The following is a 24,503-nucleotide window of genomic DNA, read 5'->3' as shown; positions in this document are numbered from 1 at the left end:
CATTTATTTGTTGATTTTGGAAAATGTTTATCACATACTGCTGTGAATCTCTGTCCTATGTGCTCAGATTTCAATGTGGATTAATAATTAAAATAAAGCTACACTGTGATTCTTTTGTAACAATTTTTAACAACTAACAATTTTCTTTTGTAACACAAAAGAAGATCCTTTGAGAAATGCCACAGTGTTTGTCGATACAGTGAAAAGTCAGTAGGCATAAAATTCTTGCCAACATCTTCAAAATATCTTTTGGGTTTTGATGGAACAAAAGAAAAAAATCAAACTGGTTTGGAAGGGCATGAGGGAGAGGAATCGTGATGGTGTTTGTGTGAATTACTTTCCTCTCTCTGTTTTCTTTTTAAGGGTTATATTTTTGGAACGGACTGTGAGCTGAGACTCTGATCACCTGACCGCTGTTCGTAGCTTCTGGGTTTCATTAAGTAATCAGGCTGAAAGGTTTATATATATATATATATATATATATATATATATATATATATATATTATTAATGAAGGAAACAGACTGCAACACTTCAAACTCCTCTCACGTGTGCAGAGAACCCCTCTGTGCTTGGAACCTCAACCGTGCCACTGAACATTAGTTAATACACTAACAGTGAGCATTACATTTGTTACAGTGTTTATTAATCTTTGTTAATGATAGTTAATAAAGATACAGTTCTTTATTGTTAGTTCATTTTAGCTCTGGTGCTTGAAGTAATATTAACAGATACAGCTTTTGATTTTAGTAATGTTTTAGTAAATGCTGAAATTAACATTAAGATTAATAAATGCTTTAGAAATATTTTTCATTGTTAGTTCATAACTTCATTTTGTTTAATAACTGATTTTAACAAATGAAACCTCGTGGTAAAGTGTTTCCAATGAACGTTATATATTGATGTGCGTGTTTTGTCACTTTGGTGCATTCATGAGTTTGGCTGAAGAACTGATACAGAAAATCAACCCCCCTTTTCACAGCACTGTATAAAATGATGCATCTGCGCTGGAAACTAATCGCTGTGAACATCAGAAGCTTGAATATCAGAACAGCAGTTTTCGAAACAGAATAAAGGAGCGACAGACTGCAGGAAGATACTTTATTTGCAGAATATTCACAAGCTGATGTCCTGCTTCATTCAGATTCAGTTTGTCTAATTATTTCTGATTACCAGGCCTATTTAAATACCATCACATTTAAAAAGGCAAAGAAATGCTAAAACTTCAAACAGTTTTCATGTTTATGCACATTTATCATGGTTTATGGTTGTGTTGATCCACTTCTGTATTCATGAACATGTTCCTGTTTAAAAAAACAGAGGAACAAAACCCCCAAATTTCAGAATCATTTTATGGGGAATATGTTTTCTAATGTCTAAGATGAAGTATCTGTAAACTGTCAGATGAATCTCTAATACATACTGAATTAAGATGCATGTGTTTTTAAAAACTCATATCAGTGTTAAGGTTTCTGTTTGACGGTGATTCTCTTGTGCTTGTGAACGATTCTTCATGACTCTTATCATTAGGGTGAAGAATAAACAAATACTTCTCTCTGAGTGGAGTTTTGTGTTTTGTGTGGATGTTTCGGGTCCCTTGTGCTCCTGACGGCCCGATGCTGTAGAATCACAGAGGGGTTGAACGTCTTTCTAATGCTCAGTCAACAAACTTATATTCATCAAATTCACTTAATATGATTTGTTTTGGGGAATCTCGCTGGTCTTCACATGATGACACACTGAGTGGCTCCGCAGCAGTCCTTAATAAGGGCCGCACTGCTTTTGCTGATGGAGGGTTTGTTGGCTGGAGGTTCGGCCGTTCTGGGCGTTCTGTTTCGGCTGGGAGAGAAACACAGCCAATCAGGAACCGTTACTCGGGCTTCGGCTGCATTATAAACATTGATTCATTGCCATTGACCTCTCAAAAAAAAAAAAAATCTGTGTTCACACTTTGGCTGGCACTGAGTGAGAGACACGATTCTACATTAAAGAGATTATTACGTTTTGAATATGGATATTTTTCTTACAAAAACATTGATTCATTACAGGAGGTCTTTGTTCACCCCCTGGAGCCATGTGAGACACTTTTTTTTTTTTATGGATGGGCACTTTTTATTTAACAACTTTTGGACTGATGCATGCAACACCCTCTAAGTGCCATTAAACAGCTTGAAAGATCAAAGACAATTTTTAATATAACTCCGACTGGATTCGTCTGAAAGAAGAAAGACATACTGAGGGTGAGTTATTTATGGGCTAATTTTTATTTTTGGGTGAACTAACCCTTTAAGTAAAAAGACAGGTTTTTATGTGTAGTTAATAGATAACACTAACATTACTTTGGCCATCGCCCATTATAGATGAACTAACATATTCTATAAAAGTCCAAAAAAGTGTATGTACTGACATATTTGAGAATCAAGATATTTCATGGTATAGTTAACAAGTTTGGGAATATTTCAAATAAAAAGGAAAAATTAAGTAAAACATAAGCCTACTGCTATGAGTCCCCCCCCCAACTCTCACCCCCTCAAAAATAAGAAATAGATCTGTGCAGTCAGTCTTAAAGAGACGGCAGTTTGATAAACTGATTGCGGTCAGTGTCATTAATGTTAAACAACAAAAGGGCCAAGAGCAGAGCCGTTTTGAGCATCATGACCTTTAAGCTGGCTGTTTGAAGTGGCTCAAAGGGAGGGCCCTCAGGACTACAGATAAGTCCCATGCTGGCACAGTCCTTTGGTGAGGAGGATTCAACCACTGAGCATCTCTAAGGAACTTAACGATCAGGTCATTTCTGCCAACTGTCCGGCCACCCTCGGGAGAATGGTTCGCCACGATGTCTGCCATATTTGACTTCCAACAGCTCTTGCAAAAAGGTTAGCAAATGGGACACATCATATGAAATTGGATCCTGGTTACTTGCTGAACACCAGTCACTGAAGACTGACCACTTGAGGGTGTAGAGATGTCTTGTAGATGGAGCTCTAGCCTCCAGAATGGTATTAATGACTCTCACTTCAGGTCGCCCTCTGCCTTGGCGAAAACTGACCAAATCATCTGAACCATCTGGGGATGAAGTCTCCATTCCCCTGGAGCTACATTGTCCCTGGACAACATATGTGCTGCCTGGTTCAGTCTGCCTGGCACATGAACCGCTCGTAGTGAGAGGAGTTTTCTCTGTGTCCAAAGCAGGAGACGTGAAGTCATCCTGTGAAGGGGATGTGACCCGAGGCCTCCTTGGTGGTTGATATAGGCCAACACTGTGTTGTCCGAGCGGCCCAAGACGTGGTGTCACTTTAAGGCTGGCAGGAAGGTTTTCAGGGCCAGGCAAACAGCTAGAATGGGAGTCAGAAAACTCTTGGCTGAATTGATTTTCAGTCCAGATGCTCTAGGTTAGGAGTGGCGAACGTCGGTCCTGGAGAGCCGCAGCCCTCCAGAGTTTTGCTTGAACCCTAATCAAGCACACCTGAACAAGCCAATCAAGGCCTGACGGGTTACTAGGAAGCTACAGGCAGGTGAGTTTTTGTTAGGGTTGGAGCTGAACTCTGCAGGGCTCCAGCTCTCCAGGACCGAAGTTCGCCACCCCTGCTCTAGGTGGTTGAGCAACAACGACCAGTGATCAACAAGTTGCTGTTCTGATTCAGTCAGCACTAGCCAGTCGTCAAGGTCATTCAAAATGCGAATTCCCATCCGTCTCAGAGGGGAAAGAGGCGTGTCTATGCACTTCGTAAAAGTGCAAGGGGCCAGGGACAGTCCAAATGGAAGGACCATCTACTGATAGGCCACTCCCTCAAAAGTGAATCTCAAGAACAGTCTGTGACAGGGTTCTATTTGGATGTGAAAGTAAGCATCTTTCAGATCTACAGACAGAAACCAGTCCTCAGGCATATTTGTTCAAAGATCTGTTTCAAATTTAACATTCTGAAAGGCCATCGCATGAGGGGCCCGATTCAGATGTCTTTGCAGGCTGCTTAGTCGGGAGAACGGAGCGGGGAGGACCGCCTTCACTGAAGAAGGTGATCCACGAGCAAAGACGGGCAAGACTCATGTTCTCACAATGAGAACATGAAGCCTCGATGAGTGCAGCCTCTGTGTGGGCAATCCCCAGACAGGTGACGCACTCGCTGTGACTGTCCACTTCGGCCACACTCTAAGCGTCATTTACAACAACAACATTTGCTCAGAATTTTGCTCTTTTTTTCCAGTGCCAGATGGCCGCAGGTGAAGGATCTTCTTCCACTGCTGGTGGCTTCTTCAACGGCAGGAAGCATAGAGCAAGTTGAGCTTGCTTCGGCTTCTTCTGCTTTTTTTGCAGAGTCAGCAAAGAGATGGTCTCGTCGCTGAAGGAAAAGATTCTGATGAGATGGCGCTCTGGGCCAACTTATATAGCAGTCGGCTTTGCCCCTTCTGGCAAGTTTGAGGCCATTGGTTTGTGCAGCTACACAAACATTAACAAATTACAAATCAGGCTTCACTAATAGAGTAAACAGGAGTTTCCCACATCAGTTGTCAAGACGACGCAATGAGAGTTACCTTTCGATAGGGAACAGAACAAACTGAGACAGACTAAATCCAGAAGAACTGTGGCAAGGTCTTCAAGATGCTTCATGAAACATACTTGCAAAGCTTCCTGAAAAACATACAAGTGCACCAAGGGTAAAAGCTGCTTTAAACGCAAAAGATGGTCACACCAAATGTTGATTTCATTTAGTTAATAGAAGTTAACTGATAAAGAAAATCTATTTATGTCAATATTTTTGACAGCATCCTCATTTTACAGCATTTCTAAATCTTTTAACAGTACTGTAGTTTTGCAGGTAGATTTCTTGAAGCATCTTGGAGACGTTGCCCCAGTTCTTCTGGATTTAGTTTGTCTCAGTTTGTTCTGTTTCTTCATGTCATTCCAGACAGACTGGATGATAATCAGATTGTTGTCAGACAAAAATCTCACTTGATTATTACAATTAAGGGAAAAATGAATGTTTGGAAATGTAAACTGATATATTCTTCTGACACACTACAGCAAAAGATGGAAAAGATAGAAATAACTGACTTAAAACCATTTTAGCTGATGAAAATACTAGATTTCTAATAATTTTGGCCACCACTGTATATACAGCCAACTTCCGTCTGTCCCACAACAGTTTTCCGGCATCCCTCCTCCACCCCAACTCCTCTCTCTTAAACTATTCTCATCCCATATTATGGGTGTGGGGAGTTCTCTGGGTTTGGCTACATTCTGAGCTCGGAGCCTTCCCTCAGGACAGCATGCCAAATATGCTTATTATTTGCTCAATTATATGGGCGAACTCCTGAAATGTGAACGTGAGAGACGGCTGTAAACACTCTTACTCTGTATGACGCTGAGCTTCTGTCGGAGGAACTCGGCCATCTCTTTATCTTCCTCCTGCTCTCTGTGAGACAGAGACAACCAGAGAAATCTCTCAGAAACTTTCAAAGAGTATGTTTGATGACAAATGTCACCAATAAAAGTTGTATTCTCTGACCTCAGACGCTCGACCTCGGCATCATCCACCAGGAAATCTCTCTTCTGCACCAGCTGATGAATCTCCTGGATTAATTTCTCTTCTCTCTGACGATGTTTCTTAGTCTTCTCTGCATCTGTGTGTTAGAAAACACACACATCAATCCAATCTGAGACGTGTGTGTCTGTGTGTGTGTGTATGTGTGTGTCACCTGGCACTGCCACTATCTTTCTCAGCTCCTGCTTCAGCTTCATAATGTCTTTGCAGAGCTGAATATCGTCCATCCTGAGAAGAACATAAAAGAAAACCAGTCGCTCAGATTCTGTAATTTCCAAAGGAAAATCTCTGCAGTAAATGCAGCAGCTACTCACATGAAGCGTAGCTCAGACTCGCGTCTCACCAGCACCTCCCGCAGGCGCTGAATCCGAGCCATTTGTGCCTCCATCTCGTCTGCAGACATAGAGCTTTCAGCCATGGACATGTCCATCTGGCCTTGGGTACAAACAGACAGTGAGTGAGAGTGTGTGTGTGTGTATCTATGTGTGTGTGTGAGAGAGAGTGTGTGTGTGTGTGAGAGAGAGTATATGTGTGCGTGTGTTTGAGAGTGTCATCAGGATATGTCCCAAAAACCTTCAAACTAGCTGTAAAGACTCTCATTAAAAAAAACACAACTTGACCCCATAGAAATAAATTAATTACAGACCAATCTCGAATCTCCCTCTCGAATCTCCTAATTTCCAGTTAGGATTTATCATAGTACTGAGACTGCTCTCATTAGTTAGAAATTAACTGCTCTTATCATCTGATCGTGGTTGTATCTCTCTATTAGTTTTACTGGAACTTAGCTCTGCGTTTGACATTTCGATCTCAAGAGGTATCATATCGATCACAAGTGCAGTATGGAGTACCTTAAGGCTCAGTACTAGGACCATTACTTTTCACGTTTATATGTTACCCTTGTGAGATATCATCAGGAAACACGGTGTTAGCTTTCACTGTTATGCTGATCATACTCAGCTCTGTATTTCTTCATGGCCTAATGAAACATACCAATTTGCAAAACGAACAGAATGTATAGTTGATATAAAAAACTGGATGACTAGTAATTTCTTACTGCTAAATTCTAAAAAACAACAACAACAACAAAAAAATTAAATAAAAATGTAATAACCTAGAACGCTGTCTAAGATTTGATGGCTGCTCTGTAAATTCTTCATCATCAGTTAGGAACCTAGGTGTGCTATTTGATAGCAACCTTTCCTTAGAAAGCCACGTTTCTAGCTTTTTGTAAAACCACATTTTTCCATCTCAAAAATATATCTAAATTATGGCCTATGCTCTCAATGTCAAATGCAGAAATGTTAATCCATGCGTTTATGACCTCAAGGTTAGATTATTGTAATGCTTTATTGGGTGGTTGTTCTGCACATTTAATAAACAAACTCCAGCTAGTCCAAACTGCAGCAGCTAGAGTTCTATACCTAGAATACCTAGAATTTCAGAATCAACTGCGGACGGCAGATCCTTTTCCTATATAGCTCCCAAACACTGGAACAATCTATCTAACATTGTTCGGGAGGCAGACACACTCTGTCAGTTTAAATTTAGATTAAAAACCCATCTCTTTAACCTGGCTTACACATAACACACTTTCACATTTCTATTATTCAAATCCATTAAAGGATTGTTAGGCTGCATAAATTAGGTCAACTGGAACTGGGAACACTACCCATAACACTCGATGTACTTGTTACATCATTAGAAGTAGAGATCGACCGATATGGGTTTTTCTATAGCCGATGCCGATGCCGATGTTTAGAGGTCAGGGTCAGCCGATGGCCGATATGTGCTGCCGATTTTTAGGGCCGATATCTTGAAGTTTTCCCCCTCATTTGCATGCTAAAATGTCACGCTAATAATAAGTGGATGCACAACATTTCTAAAGTTATCATCATTTATTGAGCACTGACTTGAACCATCTCCCTCGAATCTTAATTTTGTGCACTGCACGGTATTACAAATAAAAAAAAAATTATCTAAAGTTAACCAAACAAATCAATAAACTGACCAAGTATTAAATATATAAAACAGGTAAAAAAAAAAAAAAAAAAAAAAAATAAAAAAAAAATATATATATATATAAAGTCAATCATTTACATAAAAGTTTTAGAGCATTTATCAAGCAGAATTTTTCAAGTTTGTTGGAACATAAATGTAAACTTAAATATACATTTAAATAAAAGAAATAAAATTTTATAAATAAAAATCAATTAAACTGAAAAATATAAAAAATAAAATATATAAAAAATAAATAATAGTAGTGCTGCAAACACACTAGCAACCAGCAACATTTGTGTTTGGTATAAATGACACAGAACATCTAAAGTGCATTCTAACTTCAAACTTACATCGCAGTCTGTTCATTATTAAGATTAAGTACAGTCAATCAAACATATAAAAGGTTACACTGGTCAGTTTAAATAGACCGCAGTATACCGGTCCACTCTGCTGTTATGCCAAGGACGTTTTTGCTCATGTGAAGAGGATGATCTTTTACGTCTAGTTTACATTAAAAAAATAAAAAATATTATAGTTTAACATTCAGATACATTGCGAATATGTAAACATTTGGATATGCGCAGAACGAGACGTGAGCGATAACCTCCAAATACATCTAGCCAAACCCGCGCTCGCTCGTCCTCGTCTGCACGCACTCTCACGATCTAATGCACTGTAAATGCAGGATTTTTAAAAACAAATAGGCCTACAGGAACGAAAAATTCAAAATCGAACATTTTGCAGAACTGGATCAAATAAAGTACTGGTCATTAATACTCGCATAAAATGTTTAATGTGAAAAAGCGGTTCACTAACTGCGCAGCTCAGTCACATGCGCCACAGTTACGTTTGGGATAATTTTATTTTTAATACTATAGTGTCATTTGAAAACATTGCAATTGCGTTTTAAAATACAACAACGAGCACCACGAAACCATTTAAAGAGGCGCATTCAGCGGTCTCCTTGACGGGAAACAGTCAACAAAAGTAAAATGATCTCAAATGTACAGCGCGCTCCCTTCATTTTATCAAATGATCATAATCACATATTCATTTTACAGTCCTGCTACTAGCATTTTATTCAGACTAAAACCACTTTAATTCGGGTGAGAAAGCTTTTCCGTTCCGAGTGGCTTTTGCACATAATAATAATACCGCTGCAGACGCATTTTGCAGCATTAAGCTAATTCATTGATTGTTAATTTAAACGACGATCGATCATGGAAATGATCAAATATTGACATCCCTAAATGCAAATGAGTTGGATGGAAACCTGTCTATTGTCTGCATCAAACCATGCTTCAGAACAAATGTCCTTCACCGTTCTGTGCTGCTCCAGGACAGCTGTCTCTCCGAGCACGGTGCTGTCTGTGAGCGGGGCGGAGTAACGTAGCAGTGTTTGTGAGAGCTGCCACCTACTCCACCTCATTTACAGATTAAAATTCTCTGACTACCTTTATCTCCCAGGACTGTTGTTGAATCTTCCAAAAGTTTTGGCTTGGGGGTCCTTCACATGCAGCAGCAGCACTTTCCACCGCACCAATAACACAGGGCTGCCCGCCGACGTGCCTGAATTTAAATCGGCGCTACTAAACACGGATATCGGCCGATGCCGATATATTAAAAAATGACAAATATCGGCCCGATATATCGGTCGACCTCTAATTAGAAGAATGGCATCTACACTAATATTAGTCTGTTTCTTCCTTATTCCGAGGTCACCATAGCCACCAGATCCAGTCTGTATCCAGATCAGATGATCACTGCAGTCACCCGGATCCAGTACGTATCCAGCCCAGATGGTTGATCAGCACCTAGAGATGACCTCGACAGCCCTGAATGTCAGCGGAGACCAGGACAACTAGTTGCGCCCCACAGACAGATCCCCAGTGAATACCTTCTCCCCTAGATGGCCATCGGGACAAGACCACAGCAACCAGATGAGTCCTCTGCACAATCTGACTTTGCTGCAGCTTCATCTGGCCAGAGGAGAACGGCACACTATTTCCCTGTTTCATACTGTAAAGCTGCTTTGATACAATCTGCATTGTAAAAAGCACTATATAAATAATGGTGACTTGACGTGAGAGTGTGTGTGTGTGTGAGTGTGTATGTGTCTTATGTTACTGCTGTATCACGTGTCTTCATGGAGTTTCGGTGTGTATAAATCATCGTTTTGGTGATTTTTAACTTACGAAGTCAGTTCTGCTCAGGTTCCCACAGGTGGAGATATTTAGTTCTTCGGTTCATCTTTCTTGTGGCTATTATAAAACTGTTTGTGACACACTATATTCTGTTCTGACCCGCTAACACCTTAAACAGGTCAGAGGTCATTGACAGAGTGTTAGGAATTCTAAACAGTCAATCACTTCCCAGGGAAGTCGTGGCCTAATGGTTAGAGAGTCAGACTCGTTATCCAAAGGTTGCGAGTCCGAGTCTTAGACTGGCAATTGTAGGTGGGGGGTGTGAATGTACAGCGCTCTCTCCACCCTCAATACCACAACTGGGATGCCCAGAGACCTCATAAGTCTGCCTTGGTCTCCAGCTCATGGGCCTCTTTTGTGCTCCTCCGTTTCTTCACTCTCCTGGACTCTTCTGTTTATTCAGCATCTGTGGCTCTGTTACATGTTCCCTGATAGTTTGGACTTTCAGTCACATTAAAATGATCTTGGACACTTTCAAGATCTTCCTGATTACTAGAAAGTTGAAGTCAGGTGAGTTTGATCAGGGTTGGAACTAAACTCTGCAGGAATGTGGATCTGGAGTAAGGTGACCAGTCGTGCCACTTCCGGGGACACGTTTTGCACAGGATTTCTAAATTGTCTAAAATAACCAGGTGTTGGTTGTTTGTGTTATGTCGATCGATTGTTCTGTGCTGAATGTCTCCCTAGGAAGTGGCACATCTGGTCACCTTAATCTGGAGTCGAGAAGCCCTGCACTAGTACTGTATTAACAGGCAAGATTATTTTGAAATGTTTTTTCCCCAAAAAAATTGTTAATTTAATACCACCATAAAGAACTATTTTGCCATTTATGCCGCTAAAAGTTTAAAAGTTTTTAAAAAGTTAGTGTACTTTTTACCAAGACAACAACAGAGTTATTGAAGTGCTTGAGATGAAATGTGAGACGTAGGATGCTAGCTTCAACAGAACAGAGGATACTTTATTTAAAAAATGTCTCACAAGTTCACCTGCTTGTGTAATTCTTGGGTGTAATAAATGCAAACCGATTTGGCTTACTGTCCAAGACAGACAGCTCAAACTTGACTTAAAGGGTTAGTTCACCCAAAAATGAAAATTAAGCCATAAATTACTCACCCTCAAGTCATCCTAGGTGTATATGACTTTCTTCTTTCAGATGAATCCAGTCTGTGTTATATTAAAAATTGTCTTTGATCTTTCAAGCTGTTTAATGGCACTCAGCGGGTGTTGCAGTGCTTCAGTCCAAAAGAAGTAAAATAAAAAGCGCCCATCCATAAAAAAGGTGTCTCACACGGCTCGGGGGGTGAACAAAGGCCTCCTGCAGCAAATCGATGCATTTTTGTAAGAAAATATCCATAATCAAAATGTAATAATCACTTTAATGTAGCTTTTGCTAACAGTTGTACACAGAAGCAGCTCCGGGCGGATGACGTATTAGGTCAGCGCTGAGCATACGGCGGTGAGTGAAAACCAATGTTTGTTTACAGGAGAAAAGAAGCAAAGTTTCCTAGCTTTAGCAAAGGAAAACCAGTCTGCTCTTGGCTTATATTGAAATCCTCCAACATTCTTCTTTACAAATCCTCGTTTTATACGTCTAATTAGTGACCATTGTTTTGTTTTGATCTCTCCGCTGCATTTCTGCATGTGCCACTTCTGAGCGGTGTGTGCTCAAAGCTTACCTCATACATCATTCCCCCAGAACTGCTTCGTTTACAACATTAAAGTGATTTTTATGCTTTAAATATGGTAAAAACGCATCGATTCGTTACAGGAGGCCTTTGTTCACCCCCCGGAGCTGTGTGAGACACTTTTTTTTATTTTTGGACTCAAGAACTGCAGCAACCGCTGAGTGGCATTAAACAGCAAAGACAATTTTTTATTTAACTGAATTCGTCTGCAAGAAGAAAGTCACATACACCTAGGATGACTTGAGGGTGAGTAATTTATGGGCTAATTTTCTTTTTTGGGTGAACTAACACTTTAATCATTACTAAAACTAGTAATAAAAGAATATAAATATTATTTGATGGCCAGAAGAATTACTTAGATAAAGAGCTGTTTCTATACTTATGGATTATGATTGACAGGATAAGACTCTATTTAACACGTCATTTTAACCTCAGGATGCTATTAAACACAACACATCATTAATGTAATAAAATGGTCCATGTTGTAACATAAAAATGACAACAACAACAAAAAAAATCATATTTTGTCCACAGCTGGACATTGTCAGTGAACTAATGAAAAAAAAAAAAACGTGTAAAAAGAGCTGAAGAAACACACTGCATGTTTTTAAATGAAAGGGTCACATAAACACATCAGTGGCCCTCAAAAACACGACAGGGCATCAGAGTAGTTGAAAATTAATAACATGAAATCATATCTGATAACACAAGTATCGCGTCTGATAACAACACTGCAATCATATCTGATAATAAGACTATCGCATGAGAGCAACTGCAATATCATGCCTGATAATAACTGAAATCACGTCTGATGATAACAGTGAAATCATATCCGATCATAATATTAATATGATATCTGATATAACAACATGGAAATCTAAAGTGACTGTCACCTTTGTCTCTGCTCCGGTTTGTCTCCTGCAGGGCGCCGTATGTTTTCATCGTCGCTTCGCTTTCAGAAATGGCTTTCTTTAACTCCATAGTAAATGTTGATGTCACAGATCTCGGATTTGGTTGGTTTTGTCGCTTTCTCGTCGCTGTAATCACGCTGATCTGCGCTCATCCACGCAACAGAACAACATCTTGACAGAATGAAGATGCGTGACGTCACCGTGATGAGGGATGCAGAGCGCATGCGCACAAAGGATGACGCCAGAAAAATAAAGCTCTGCAAAATCTGCATTTTATAGCCTACTGTTCACATCTAAACCAGGGACATTATTAATAATAAACATACTATTGTTATTGAATGGGTTAGTATGCTTGTGAGTTTGGTTGATATTTTTGAGAACATGCGCTCTACAGAAGTTCCTTATTTCAAACTCTTCGTTCCGTTCCGGAATCCAGCTGCTTCGATCGTGTGAACGGAAGTTTATGGATGTTTCTCGAGTAAAAAGTTGTAAAAATGACAGTCCATTTCAGCTTCTTCTGCGGGATTTAACATCTATCCGACGGTCTGAATACTAGGCCTGTTCATTCATAAACTGAGCATCAGTCATGAACCTTACAGTAGACAATAATTACAAATTACTCATTAACTTTAATTATTACAATTTATGCTCTAATTAACAGTAATCAAGATAAATAGGTGTTGTGCTCATTTAGTTCATAGCAGTTGTACATTTTACTCAAACAATTATCCATTAAATAATCTGAAACAACAAATGTATAAAAGTTACCCTTAACATGGTTTTATTCTGTTAACATATAATTGGCAATACATACAGAAATACACAGTACCATATTTGTAGCTGATTCATTCATTTGAATAAAAAAAAAAAAAAAAAAGATTATAAAGGTTTTCAAGATATTTACAATTTCCTAAACAACAAGCACCAACCTACTGAATAAATTTTAAATAATTTAATTGCACTGGACCTGCTGTAGTATGCAAATGGGAAAAAAGGTGTCATAAGATGGATGAAAACAATACTAAAAGTAGCATAAAGAAAAATATATGAATTAATCAGACAGACAATACATGCACAAATAAACACCTACATTTATTAGTAAAATAACGATGTGTGAATGACACAAACAAACATGAAACTAAAAACAGAGACAAACAAAACCAACACAGAGAATCAAATATAACTGATGTCTTCAAAAAGGAAACCTTAAAATGATAATTGGATCGGCAGCTAGTACAGACTGGTCATAAAATCTCTGTGTTTTTTACACTATGTAAATTTTGGCGCTTCAGCGGTTAATAAACCGAACTGCACGCATCCCGCGGAAGAACATTCTTACCGGGGCTACTTATCCAAGTTTATGTCTATGGCGATTCACGCAGGTATGTGTTACTCCGCAGCGGCGACGACCCGAAAAGGCTACAATAGTCCAAAAAGAATCACTTATAAATGTACCGTAGTGATTTGGGATAAAAGAAAAAGGCGGTTTGGTGGATTAATTAATGATGTACTCGCTCATTATATACATTTTGCACATTTTGAACAGAGAAAAAGTTACATAGTGTTGCTTTAAAGTGCCCCTATTATGCCATTTTTAAGGTTGCTAATATTGTTTAATGAATCTCCTAAAACAGGTTTACATGCATGCAAAGTCAAAAAACATGTTAGTTTTCTCAGAAAATAGATTTAATTTCACCTGATTCATAAACGACTCGTGCGAAGCAGTTCAAAGAATCAGTCTCTCTAAACCCCTCCTTTCCGTGAGCCCTCACTGCTGTGATTGGTCCAGAGCCGTAGAGCGCTCTCTCTACGGCTCTGGATTGGTCTACCGCGTACAGCGTGTCGGAAATGAAATGCTAATTGCCTTGACAGCATGACAGTCCTGGAGACTCTCAATACACAGAAGAGATCGTAGGGATTGTAGTTTACCAACTCGAGCGGAGTCTGATGATGAAACGGTTGAAGTAATTGATTGATAGGAGTCTGATTCACAAGCAGACTGGAGCAGGACATTTCTTATTTGTCAAGTGTTGACAAGTTTGTAGTAATTATGAGATGTGATCAAACAAATTTTCTCTCACAGCGTAGGAAACAGCGTCTTCTCGAAATGATGTTAACCAAACTTTACTGTGTTTGTGGGCGGGCAAGTTGGCACCTAAAAAGTGGGCGGACATTATGCAAATGTGTTACTTCGTGACGTAGAGCCATAACAGAATAAGATTCAAATTCCTGACGACTCGTTTCAGCGATTGGGAGTCGACTCTTATTTTGACAGATAATAACTTTATCTATCGCGCTCTGTCGGCGTTACAGCTTTGCAGATAGTTTATGTTCACATACAGCTACATGACACACTGCATGAAAGGTAACAGTCGAAAAGGCTTATGGGGGCACTTTAAATAAAAAACAGAAACAGACTGGAGGAACATCAGTCCTTCTTCCCCGCAGAGCACCATTCAGCCCTGTCCGTTCCTGAGATCTGTTCCTGTCGTTTGTGCTCGACGCCTCGAACCCGGTCCAGAGCCGCCGTGATGGTGCCGTCTCCGCTCTGCTGAGAGAAGCAGAGGAACGTGGCCCAGATGAAGCCACAGCAGCCGGTGAAGGCAGTGAGGATCAGCGGAGGAACCAGAGTCAGGTTCAGGAACTGCGTGTCATGTAGAGCACTAGATCGTTCAGCCCATGACCGTCTGCTGCAGAAGTGTGTGTGAAAGTGACTGATTTACCTGCATGACCGGCCAGTACCTCAGTCCCGTCTGCACAGAGAAACAAACACACTGTCCTCCTTCCTCATAAATAACTACGGATCCATAGCATCCAGACCTCAGCGTCAGCTCAGACTCACCTGGTACGTGTAGAGGAACTTCTCCCTCCAGTCCAGAATCTCCTCTCTGCCCTCCATGAAGCTCACACCTGAGCGCTTCTCCTCTCTTCTCATCAGTCACACCGAGACTCACCTGAGCTCACCTGTGTAGAAGGCGCTGATGCCGAGCGGCGCGGCGAGCGTCTGGTCCAGCAGCAGCTTCCGCAGCGCGTTACTGGGGAAGCGTCGCTCCAGAAAGCGCATCCAAAAGAAACTGAAGTTTCCGTGAAAACCGAACGCGACTACGGCCATATTTCTCGTGTGAGTCCAGTCCACTCGTTCTTTACACGAGAAGCACTGGTGAACTAAATCTCCGCCCGCGAACAGACAGCCGTACAGCGTCACGTTGGTCGCCCACAGCAGCGCGTCGCGCATCTCAGCGACTGACAGCCACAACAACTGGACTGACTCTCAGCGCTGCGGCATTATCTATCTGTGTACGGAAATATTAGAGCTGCTGTCAGACTTCAGAGGTGACCGAGAGCTCGAGACGCGCATGCGCAGAACCCCCGATCGCCCCGCCCACTGAGCGGACGAGGAGTTCAACAAAGAACGAACAACGAATAAAGACCGCCGCCGCGAGCCACTACTTTCTGTTCTTAGCGTGAGATCAGACAGTGTTTTTATTTCGAACATATTATTTAAAACATATTACTATACTAAACTTCTTGACATATCCCCCTGATGTTTTTTTGTTTTAAAGAAATAAGTAAGCGAGCACATGGGTTTGTTTTTCTGGGGTTTCGAGTCATTCTGTGTTAATATGGCTAAGCTCATTTAAACGAGGCCTGTTAATAAGGAACCTTTCTTGCAAATGATTTTAATGATTTTAATCTTGAACTGTTACAATCACGCATCTATAGAGAAGCCCATTCAAGCTGAGATCATTTGTTCTTATTTCTGCAGTCATTAGAGTACTATTACTGGCTATTCATTTATTTACCATGGTCTGTCCATATTTGATCATGTTTGGAACACGCAGCTGAGCATGTAGTTCTTTATATTTAGCGAGCGACGTTTTCAAATAGACCTACATTTATTGTGCTAAATGTGTAGAGTTTGTTGCTTTCTGGACATATGAATCGCATTCTGATGAAACACTTCATAAACACCCTCTGTAGGGAACACGACTGAACTCATTCTTGTGTCCCGTCATGCCCCGGTGCATTGTGGTCGCTGTCAGGGGCGCATGCGCACAACGGCGCTCCATCTTTCCATCCCGAGCGCAGAAGAGCAACGGATGTGTTGATGCTTTTGGACGTTTTGTTTTTATTTTTAAACACCGAGAGTCGATGTGAAACGAGTGCGAGCAGACTCCTGCTCCGTTATTGTGCTCCAGGGATTCTGCAGCGAACGCGATGCGGCGTGAGACGGGTGTTATGAGGTAGATCGAGCCGCCGCTGCTGCGCTTCGGCCGCGGAGACACATCTGAGTGTAAATCCGCCGCAGGAGCGTTTCCGGCCCGCGCGCGAGCAGGTACGTGCGATCGTGTGTGTGCTGCGCGTGTGTTGTTTAGGTTAGCAGCTAGCTCTGTCTCTCTCTCCGTGTGTGTGTGTGTGTGTGTGTGTGTGTGTGTGCGCGCGCGCGCGCCCGGATTCACCCGCAGCCATAATGAGCCCAGAGTCTCATCCCGAACCGAACCGAGCTGAAGCGGCTAGCATTAGCAGCGGGCCAGTAGCTTGTTTCTCTGCTCAGTTAGATCAGTCATCTTCAAGAGTCTGTCTGATCAGATCCAAACATTATTTACTGTCACTCGGAAATCACTCAGAATACAGCAGTGGATGAATGTGACAGGCATGATGGGAAATATCTCATGAAGGGTCATGGTATGGGCAGGTGAACAACACCTGGAGTGTGTCTCTCTCTCTCTCTCTCTCTCTCTCTCTCTCTCACACACACACACACACACTCTCTGTCTGATGTGCTTCATACGACACTCATGAAGGATCCAGTCGTTCTGTGCGTCTGTCACACAGGAGGTTGTGTATCTGTGATACAGGTTGATGGTCATGTTGATGTTGTTATCAGCACACACTGCAGTCCGTGACCTCTGATCTCTTTAAGACCACAGCGGGGCAGAACAGCTGGACTCTGTGTTTGCAATCACACTGTAACATCCTGATGTTTTAGTCATTCAGTTGCAGTGTAGTGTGTGTGTGTGTGTGAGCGTGTATGTGTGTGTGTATGTTTGTGTGACAGTGTGTGTGTGTGCATGTGTTTGTGTGACAGTGTTTGAGTGTGTGACTGTGTGTGTGTGAGCGTGCACGTGTGTGTGTGAGAGTGTGTGACAGTGTGTGTGTGAGCATGCAAGTGTCTGTGTGAGAGTGTGTGACAGTGTGTGTGAGAGTGTGTGACACTGTGTGTGTGTGAGAGAGTGTTTGAGAGTGTGTGACAGTGTGTGTGTGTGAGAAATTTTTTAAAATTGTGTGGGTGTTTGTGTGACAGTGTATATATTTGAGTTTTTTAGAGAGGTGTTTGAGAGTGTGTGACAGTGTGTGTGTGAGCGTGTGTGTGTGTGAGCGTGTGTGACTGTGTGTGTGTGTGAGAGTGTGTGACAGTGTGTGAGCGTGCACGTGTGTGTGTGAGCGTGTGTGTGTGACAGTGTGTGTGCGAGCGTGCACATGTGTGTGTGTGTGTGTGTGAGAGTGTGGGTGTGAGAGTGTGTGACTGTGTGTGAGCGTGCGTGTGTGTGTGTGTGTGTGTGTGTGTGTGTGAGAGTGTGTGAGCGTGCACGTGTGTGTGTGAGAGTCCTGTCCTGTCGTGAGTCAGCAGCACAGTGACACAGTGATCTTCTTGTAGTCCAGCTGTGTGTCTGTCTGTCCAGCTGAGGATTGTGTGATCTGGACTCACACCGGTTCACACTGCTGGTGCTGAGGAGCCCAGATCTCACCTCAGCCAGTCCAGAATACCCAGCGTGACACACGTCTGAGTTCTTGATGTTTGTGCTTCAGAATAGAAGAGCTCTTATTAAAGGGTCATATGATGTTGCTAAAAAGAACATTATGTTGTGTATTTGGTGTAATGAAATGTGTTTATGCGGTTTAAGGTTCAAAAAACACATTATTTTCCACACACTGTACATTATTGTTTCTGACACTTTCTGAAACGCGTCGATTTTTACAAAACTGATCGTTCTGAAAAGTGAGGTGTGCTCTGATTGGCCAGCTATCCAGTGCGTTGTGATTGGCCGAATGCCTCAAGCGTGTGACGGAAATGTTACACCTCTTAACACACTGTGATACGTGTCCCGGTCAGAACACCGGCGAAACAAGACAAAAACAATAAAACCCATTACAAACGAGCCATTTGTTGCATCCAGTGGGGACATAATTACAAATTATAATGACTTATACTGCAGCGCTTGTTGTTTTTTGTCTTTCCGATCACAAATGCAGTCATGGTTTTATGCTTACGCGGCACGATGCAACGTGTAAAAACAGTACGAGTCATTATGATCCGTAATTATGTCCCCTCTGGATGCAACAAATGGCTCGTTTGTAATGGGTTTTATTGTTTTTGTCTTGTTTCGCCGGTGTTCTGACCGGGACACGTATCACAGTGTGTTAAGAGGTGTAACATTTCCGTCACACGCTTGAGGCATTCGGCCAATCACAACGCACTGGATAGCTGGCCAATCAGAGCACACCTCACTTTTCAGAACGATCAGCTTTGTAAGAATACTACAGAACCCATTATAATCAGTGATGCTGTCTACACTGGATGATGTGCGGCAAGACAGATTCCTGACAGTAAACTGTTCATGGCGTACTGACACAAAGATCAAATGAACTTTGGTCGCTCAGTTGTGTCCAGTGCAGAAGGACTTTAGCTGTAGACACGGCATCTCTGTGTGAGCAAAGAAAATGATCAGAATGATGAGTATACTAAACATCGCACATCCTGCCATGTGACTCTTGCGGATGCGCACATTGTGATATTGATGCTGAAACCAATAATCGTGCAGCCCTAATTAGAGTTAAACATTTATTTAGCTTTATTTAGTTTCGTATTGTAGTTTTTGCATAATAAAGGTTTGCTGTGAATGATGGGAGTTTGCGTCAGAGCAACTGTAAAGAATCAGGAAAGCTCTGATCTCGACCCCCGTATTTCCAGAAGTGTTTGGATTATAATGTTCTCTTTCTCTCTTTAGGAACCATGAATTTGCGAGAGCTGCATCTGAACGGGCCGCGATGAGCCGTGCGTCTGAGGATCGTGAGGTGCGCTGTCTGCTCTGAAGACCCACTGGGAGCCACCACTCTTTCCATGCGTTCAGTCGTTTGAGGTGGTCCAGATCGGAAGCGCTTTCGGACTTCTTTCTCATGGCTTTAATTGGTCAGACACTAGCGGCGGAGTTCCTGTCTGCATCGAGTGGCAAAGTAATGCGGCCCTTTCTCTGGGCTGCGCTGTGAGCGTCTCGCTGCGGTCCTGTTGTGCTCCGTCTTCCCTCTTCTGAGCGTCAGAATGAGACATTGTGTCGGGACAGAGAAGAGCGTGTGATCTCTCACCAGGAGTTTTGCACCGGCCCATAAAAATGAATGGAGGAAAAGAGCGGGAGGGTGTTGAGGGCAGAGGTCAGCTCGCCCAGGTGCCCATCGGCTGGCAGCGCAGGGTGGAGGCCTCGGGCGTCCTGTATATCAGGTATGGACCTACTGTCTAAACATGCTTCGCCAGGGTCCAGATCAATTATTTAATTAATGAACCGTCCAAACATTCCCTAACAGCTGTGAATCACTATTTAGAATTATTTCTAATTAAAATATGTCTTCGTCAGTGCGACAGTGGCATTGTTCAGCTTAAGTTTAGTTTACGTGGTGTGTCACCCGCAGCATCATTCATGAGATTCGGCGAAACTGCAGCTGAGGCGCGTTGTGATGTGGTCCTGTTTACATACGGATGGTTTAATGAGGAGAGTTCTGCATGCACATCACTGCAAAATGTAAAGAGAAAAAATGCATCCCATATCAACATCAGGTGTTCAGTGTGATGGTTTTGAATCGCTCGCATCACTTACATCAGCGAGGCCAGACAGTTCCTGATAAGTGACCAACCCAAAGCCAGCTGCCCTCGTCTGCAGCGCTCCGTGTGCAGCCTGTCATTCATGTGGTTCTCCAGACACAGGCAATTATTTGTAGAAAGGGTCTAACATTATGTTTATAGATTGCTGTCTTTACTGTAATTGTGATTATTTGGTGTATGTGTGTGTTTGTAGTCCGAGTGGATCAGTGCTGTCCTGCCTTGAGCAGGTGAAGTCGTACCTGCTGACCGATGGAACCTGTAAATGTGGTCTGGAGTGTCCTCTCATCCTCCACAAGGTCAGTACTTAGACTTTATACTGCCCATTTCATACAATCTGGACATCTTTCCAAAAGCCACGTTGTCATTGATGATAGTGCTGAAGTGGAGGATAAATTGTTTAAATCAGAACTGGCCATAGCAATGAATCACTTTTTTTTTTTTTTTTTTTTGCGAAATGTCCTGAATCGATTTGTAATTCAGTTCAATTCATTTAGTTGCTCTCTTAATGAATCATTAGGACTTCAGTCATTTAAAAAAATCAGATATATAAGGACAAAGAGAACAAAAAAGAGCACCATCAAAATAAAACAAGTCTTTATTTTTACAGCTAGCTGAGAAACTTCAGCTAGTGCTGTATCATGAAAATAAGGGGCTGTTCAGGCTAAAAGTGTTGTTATATCAGCCTACAATGTTTTTTTTTTTTTGAATGATTTTTTTTACATAAACTCTGTTTTGCTGTGTTTTATACTTTTTTTTTTATTTTTTATTCTGCAGTGTGATTTATAGACTATTACCAGGGTCCACAGAAGGTCATTACAGTGCTTGAATTCAGAAATTAAAAAAGGAATACAGTCAAACCAAAATTTACTCATTAACTCAATACTTAACATTTCTCTATATTCACTATAGTTTAGACGATGGTAATAAAATATGAGAAGAACTCAGAGTTAAACTGTGTCAGAACAAATTCAATTTGTCACAGTTTATTTTATTTTGCTATCCTCACTAACATAACTGAACTATAGTGTCCTGCACACACTAGTTAAAAATATAAAAAATTATATTTGGTGTCAGAATACTTTTTGGTTTCACTGTATGTGTTTGCAGTTTGGACACACAAGAAACAAATGTATATTTTGGATAGGGCTGGGTGGTATTTTGAGTTTGTACAATATATCTATATTTTCTTTAGAAGCGATTTGATATGAGGCAATACCGTTTATATCGATATACAGTAGTTTAATACGAGCGAATCTGAAAATATACCCTAACACAAAGGCCAAGCTCCTACAGAAAAAGTGCATCATCCAGTTTGTTCAGTTGTATTGTATTGAGTCATTCGTTTGGCTCCGGTGTATTTTAGACGTACAGTGTTGGCATTATAATGTGACCTTTGATGTTAATGTTCCCTGCTGTATAGGATGGTACTACTGAACTTATGTGATAGTAATGCTTCCACGTTCTAAATTTTAGTAGGAACAGTAGGCCATCTAGCTAATTTATATCTAATCACGATTAGACAGAAGCTGTGATTGTCATGCGTATCTTTCAGTGAAGCAGGGTTCTGTGATCAGCAGTAAATCTCCATCCGAAGGCCAGAGAAACCCCAAATACGGCCTGCAGAAGAAACCCAGGCAATCCCTATAAGCTGAATAAACAGAAGATAAAAATGCTTTTGATTCAACGTGACTAATAAATACACGACTACGGCAATATATGATTTATTTGAGTTCTTATTATTATAATTTTCATTATAATAAAGTATATCTATAATGTAATGCTAATTGACATAGCCTTTATCACTGCTTAGAATACTATGAGATATGTTGCGTGCCTTATTCTTTTTAAGAAGCCAATCATCATCTCACAGGATTTATTTCAAACACTCAGCTGACGTTATGAAGTGATTTTGGAGTAACAAAATGTTATTTAATGTGGTATTTTTTGACGTTCTTTCAGAAGGAGCAGTATTTACTACACAGAGCCGTAGTTCACTGAGAAGCTACGCAAACAGCTTTCATAATCGCGGAATGAGTTCTTCCATTTCATAATCGTGCGATTATAGCATCTGTGTTTTTTCGTGTGTGTGCGTAGCTTGTCAGAGAACTACGGCTCTGTGTAGTAAATGGCACTCCATCTGAAAGCACGTGATGATGATTTACTACTGATCACAGAACTGGCTTTACTGACGAGATGTGCATGACAATAGCATTCGATTAATTGTGCAGCCCTACATACTGTAAAGGGAAACGGTTTGGATGCGAGGTTAACTTCCTGTATACAGTGTGCTGTCTTTGAGATTTACTCACCCCTAAATCTCACATCAAATCAACAAAGCTGACTTTATGCCGACACTCAAGTCTTGGTCTGAAATTTCTGTTTTCTCAGGTTTTCAGTTTTGATCCTGGTGCGGTGGTGAAGCAGAGGACTGCGGAGGATGTGAAGGCCGATGAGGATGTGACCAAGCTCTGCATCCACAAGAGGAAGCTGATCGCAGTGGCGACGCTGCATAAGAGCATGGAGCTGCCGCCTCCGTCCCTGACGCTCACCAGCCCCGGCGGAGGCACAAGTATGACAACCGAGGAGCTTTTTTGTGAAATTAATACAAACATTTATGGAGAAGTGAAGAATCATTGATCTTTAGGGCTGGATATCGTTCAAAAGTTTTCGATGTCAGTACCAGTACCTTGACTTCAATACCTGAACGGTTCGTTTCCTGAACGATACTTTTTTCAATCCGAAAATTTATGAAATCTGGAACTAGATTACATTACACATTTCCTCAAAAACCTTTGGTTTTATTTTTTCAGTTTGTTGTTGTTTTTACAGACTTCTGAGACACTGCACAAAGGATGAAATTGTTACTAACACAATTAACTCAGTGCAAGTTTTCAAAGTTACAAAGTTCAAATAGTTTTCAGTTTCCACATATTTTAGGCTACATTTATTTGCATTTTCATTTTGATTTACTTCATTTACTACATCAGGGTTACTAATGAGCATTAGCTGCTTCCAGCATTGTCTGCCTGGGATTTGTCTTGTTCACAAGTCACTGTTCAGACTTCGAGGAAGCTCAATCGCTGCTCATATATCAGTCACATTACGTGTTCATTTGGCCATTACATTTCTGCATTCAGTTCTGTACAGAAGCAACACAGGAAAACATTTCTAAGGGTGAAACATGAAGCTAATAAACACAAGATTACGACAGTATATGATTTGTATGTGATTTTCAAGAGATTCTGCCTATTTTCATAAATATACAGGGTGTTTACATAAGAAATGCAAAGGAGGTATAGCGATTACCATCAGAATTTATTACAATCACTCAGTGGTGGTTTAAAGTGAGTTTTGAGTAAAATCGTAGTATAAATCTTATAAATTGGGCAAATTCCAAACAGCTTCTTTGCGCCCTCCAAGGGCACTTTGGGAAGGGGATGCCATTTGTAGGGATGTTCCAAAAGAAAGTGAACAAATGAATCCCTTCATGAAGGGCCCATCCAGAAGTCTGTGAGCGAAGGGAACATGCAATGGTCAGTTTCTTGGGGTTGATTTAGAGTTCACATACATGCATAAATAGAATAGGCTAATTAAATTTAATTTGTCTATTTTAATGTAAGACAGCGAATTTTTCGTCAGTGATAGAAATATGATTTTAAGGGTTAATTCATTAAAAATTGTCCTGACTATTCCAAGCTCTATCATTGCAGTCAGTGGGTGTTTCTGTTCAACAGTCCACAAGTCGTCAAATAAAGTGCGCACATGCATAATAAAACGTGCCGCATACAGCTCCAGCCTTCTGTAGCAAATCCATGTGTTTTTGTAAGAAAAATATCCATATTTCAAACGTAATAAACACTTTTCTGTCACTTCTGTTATCTGTCATACGCGGAAGCCTTTAAGATGGTAATGTAAGCAAGTTTAGTTTGAAAACGTTTAATAGTAAATAAGACACAATTAGACAATATTTGAATAAAATAATAATAATGAGAAATATTTATTTGCAACAACTGATGGAGTGCTGAATGCTGCACGCATGCACAGCGTTGACAAGGTAACATTTGGTCAGATATTCCCTTCGCCAAGGGAGTTACGAATGCTTATTTGAGACAGTGATGCCCTACACCCTTCAAAGGACACACTCAAGGGCTCTGCCCTTTGAAGGGAGAAGGGCATAGGGATGCCCACTTCCGTTTGGAATTCGCCCATTGTCTTATTTAGCATGATGCTATAGTGTGCTTGAATGGTCACGTAACATGCAGTGGAAACGCCAGTATGGACGAG

At 41.1% G+C, this 24,503-nt stretch overlaps 2 protein-coding genes across 3 annotated transcripts in view; one reads left to right on the top strand and one right to left on the bottom strand.

The window, feature by feature from the left end:
- Positions 1 to 1,086: 1,086 nt before the first annotated feature.
- Positions 1,087 to 12,568, bottom strand: LOC109057265 (bMERB domain-containing protein 1-like). Of its 2 annotated transcripts, XM_042725234.1 has the most exons (7): positions 12,326 to 12,568; positions 5,857 to 5,977; positions 5,697 to 5,770; positions 5,507 to 5,621; positions 5,344 to 5,413; positions 1,874 to 1,884; positions 1,087 to 1,820 (listed from the first exon to the last, which is right to left on the bottom strand). In XM_042725234.1, exons 1-7 carry the CDS (start codon positions 12,411 to 12,413, stop codon positions 1,724 to 1,726), a joined length of 576 nt encoding a protein of 191 aa, XP_042581168.1. In that variant the 5' UTR covers positions 12,414 to 12,568; the 3' UTR covers positions 1,087 to 1,723. The 2 variants fall into 2 exon arrangements, with proteins under 2 accessions (XP_042581168.1, XP_042581167.1); XM_042725233.1 differs by lacking the exons at positions 1,087 to 1,820; positions 1,874 to 1,884 and having other exon boundaries at positions 5,051 to 5,413; positions 5,507 to 5,615.
- A 2,104-nt stretch (positions 12,569 to 14,672) lies between these two features.
- The window catches only part of LOC109087470 (methyl-CpG-binding domain protein 5-like), a 30,087-nt gene continuing 20,256 nt past the window's right edge, over positions 14,673 to 24,503 (top strand). Inside the window, 4 exon segments of the mRNA XM_042725231.1 lie at positions 14,673 to 16,679; positions 19,354 to 19,841; positions 20,413 to 20,515; positions 22,608 to 22,788. Of these exon segments, the coding sequence (XP_042581165.1) occupies positions 19,735 to 19,841; positions 20,413 to 20,515; positions 22,608 to 22,788 (391 nt within the window). The 5' untranslated portion in view covers positions 14,673 to 16,679; positions 19,354 to 19,734.

Source organism: Cyprinus carpio, chromosome B6 (genome assembly GCF_018340385.1).
Source record: "Cyprinus carpio isolate SPL01 chromosome B6, ASM1834038v1, whole genome shotgun sequence".
Taxonomy (NCBI): domain Eukaryota; kingdom Metazoa; phylum Chordata; class Actinopteri; order Cypriniformes; family Cyprinidae; genus Cyprinus; species Cyprinus carpio.
Note: the sequence above shows the minus strand (reverse complement) of the source record. Positions and strands in the feature narration are given on the sequence as shown.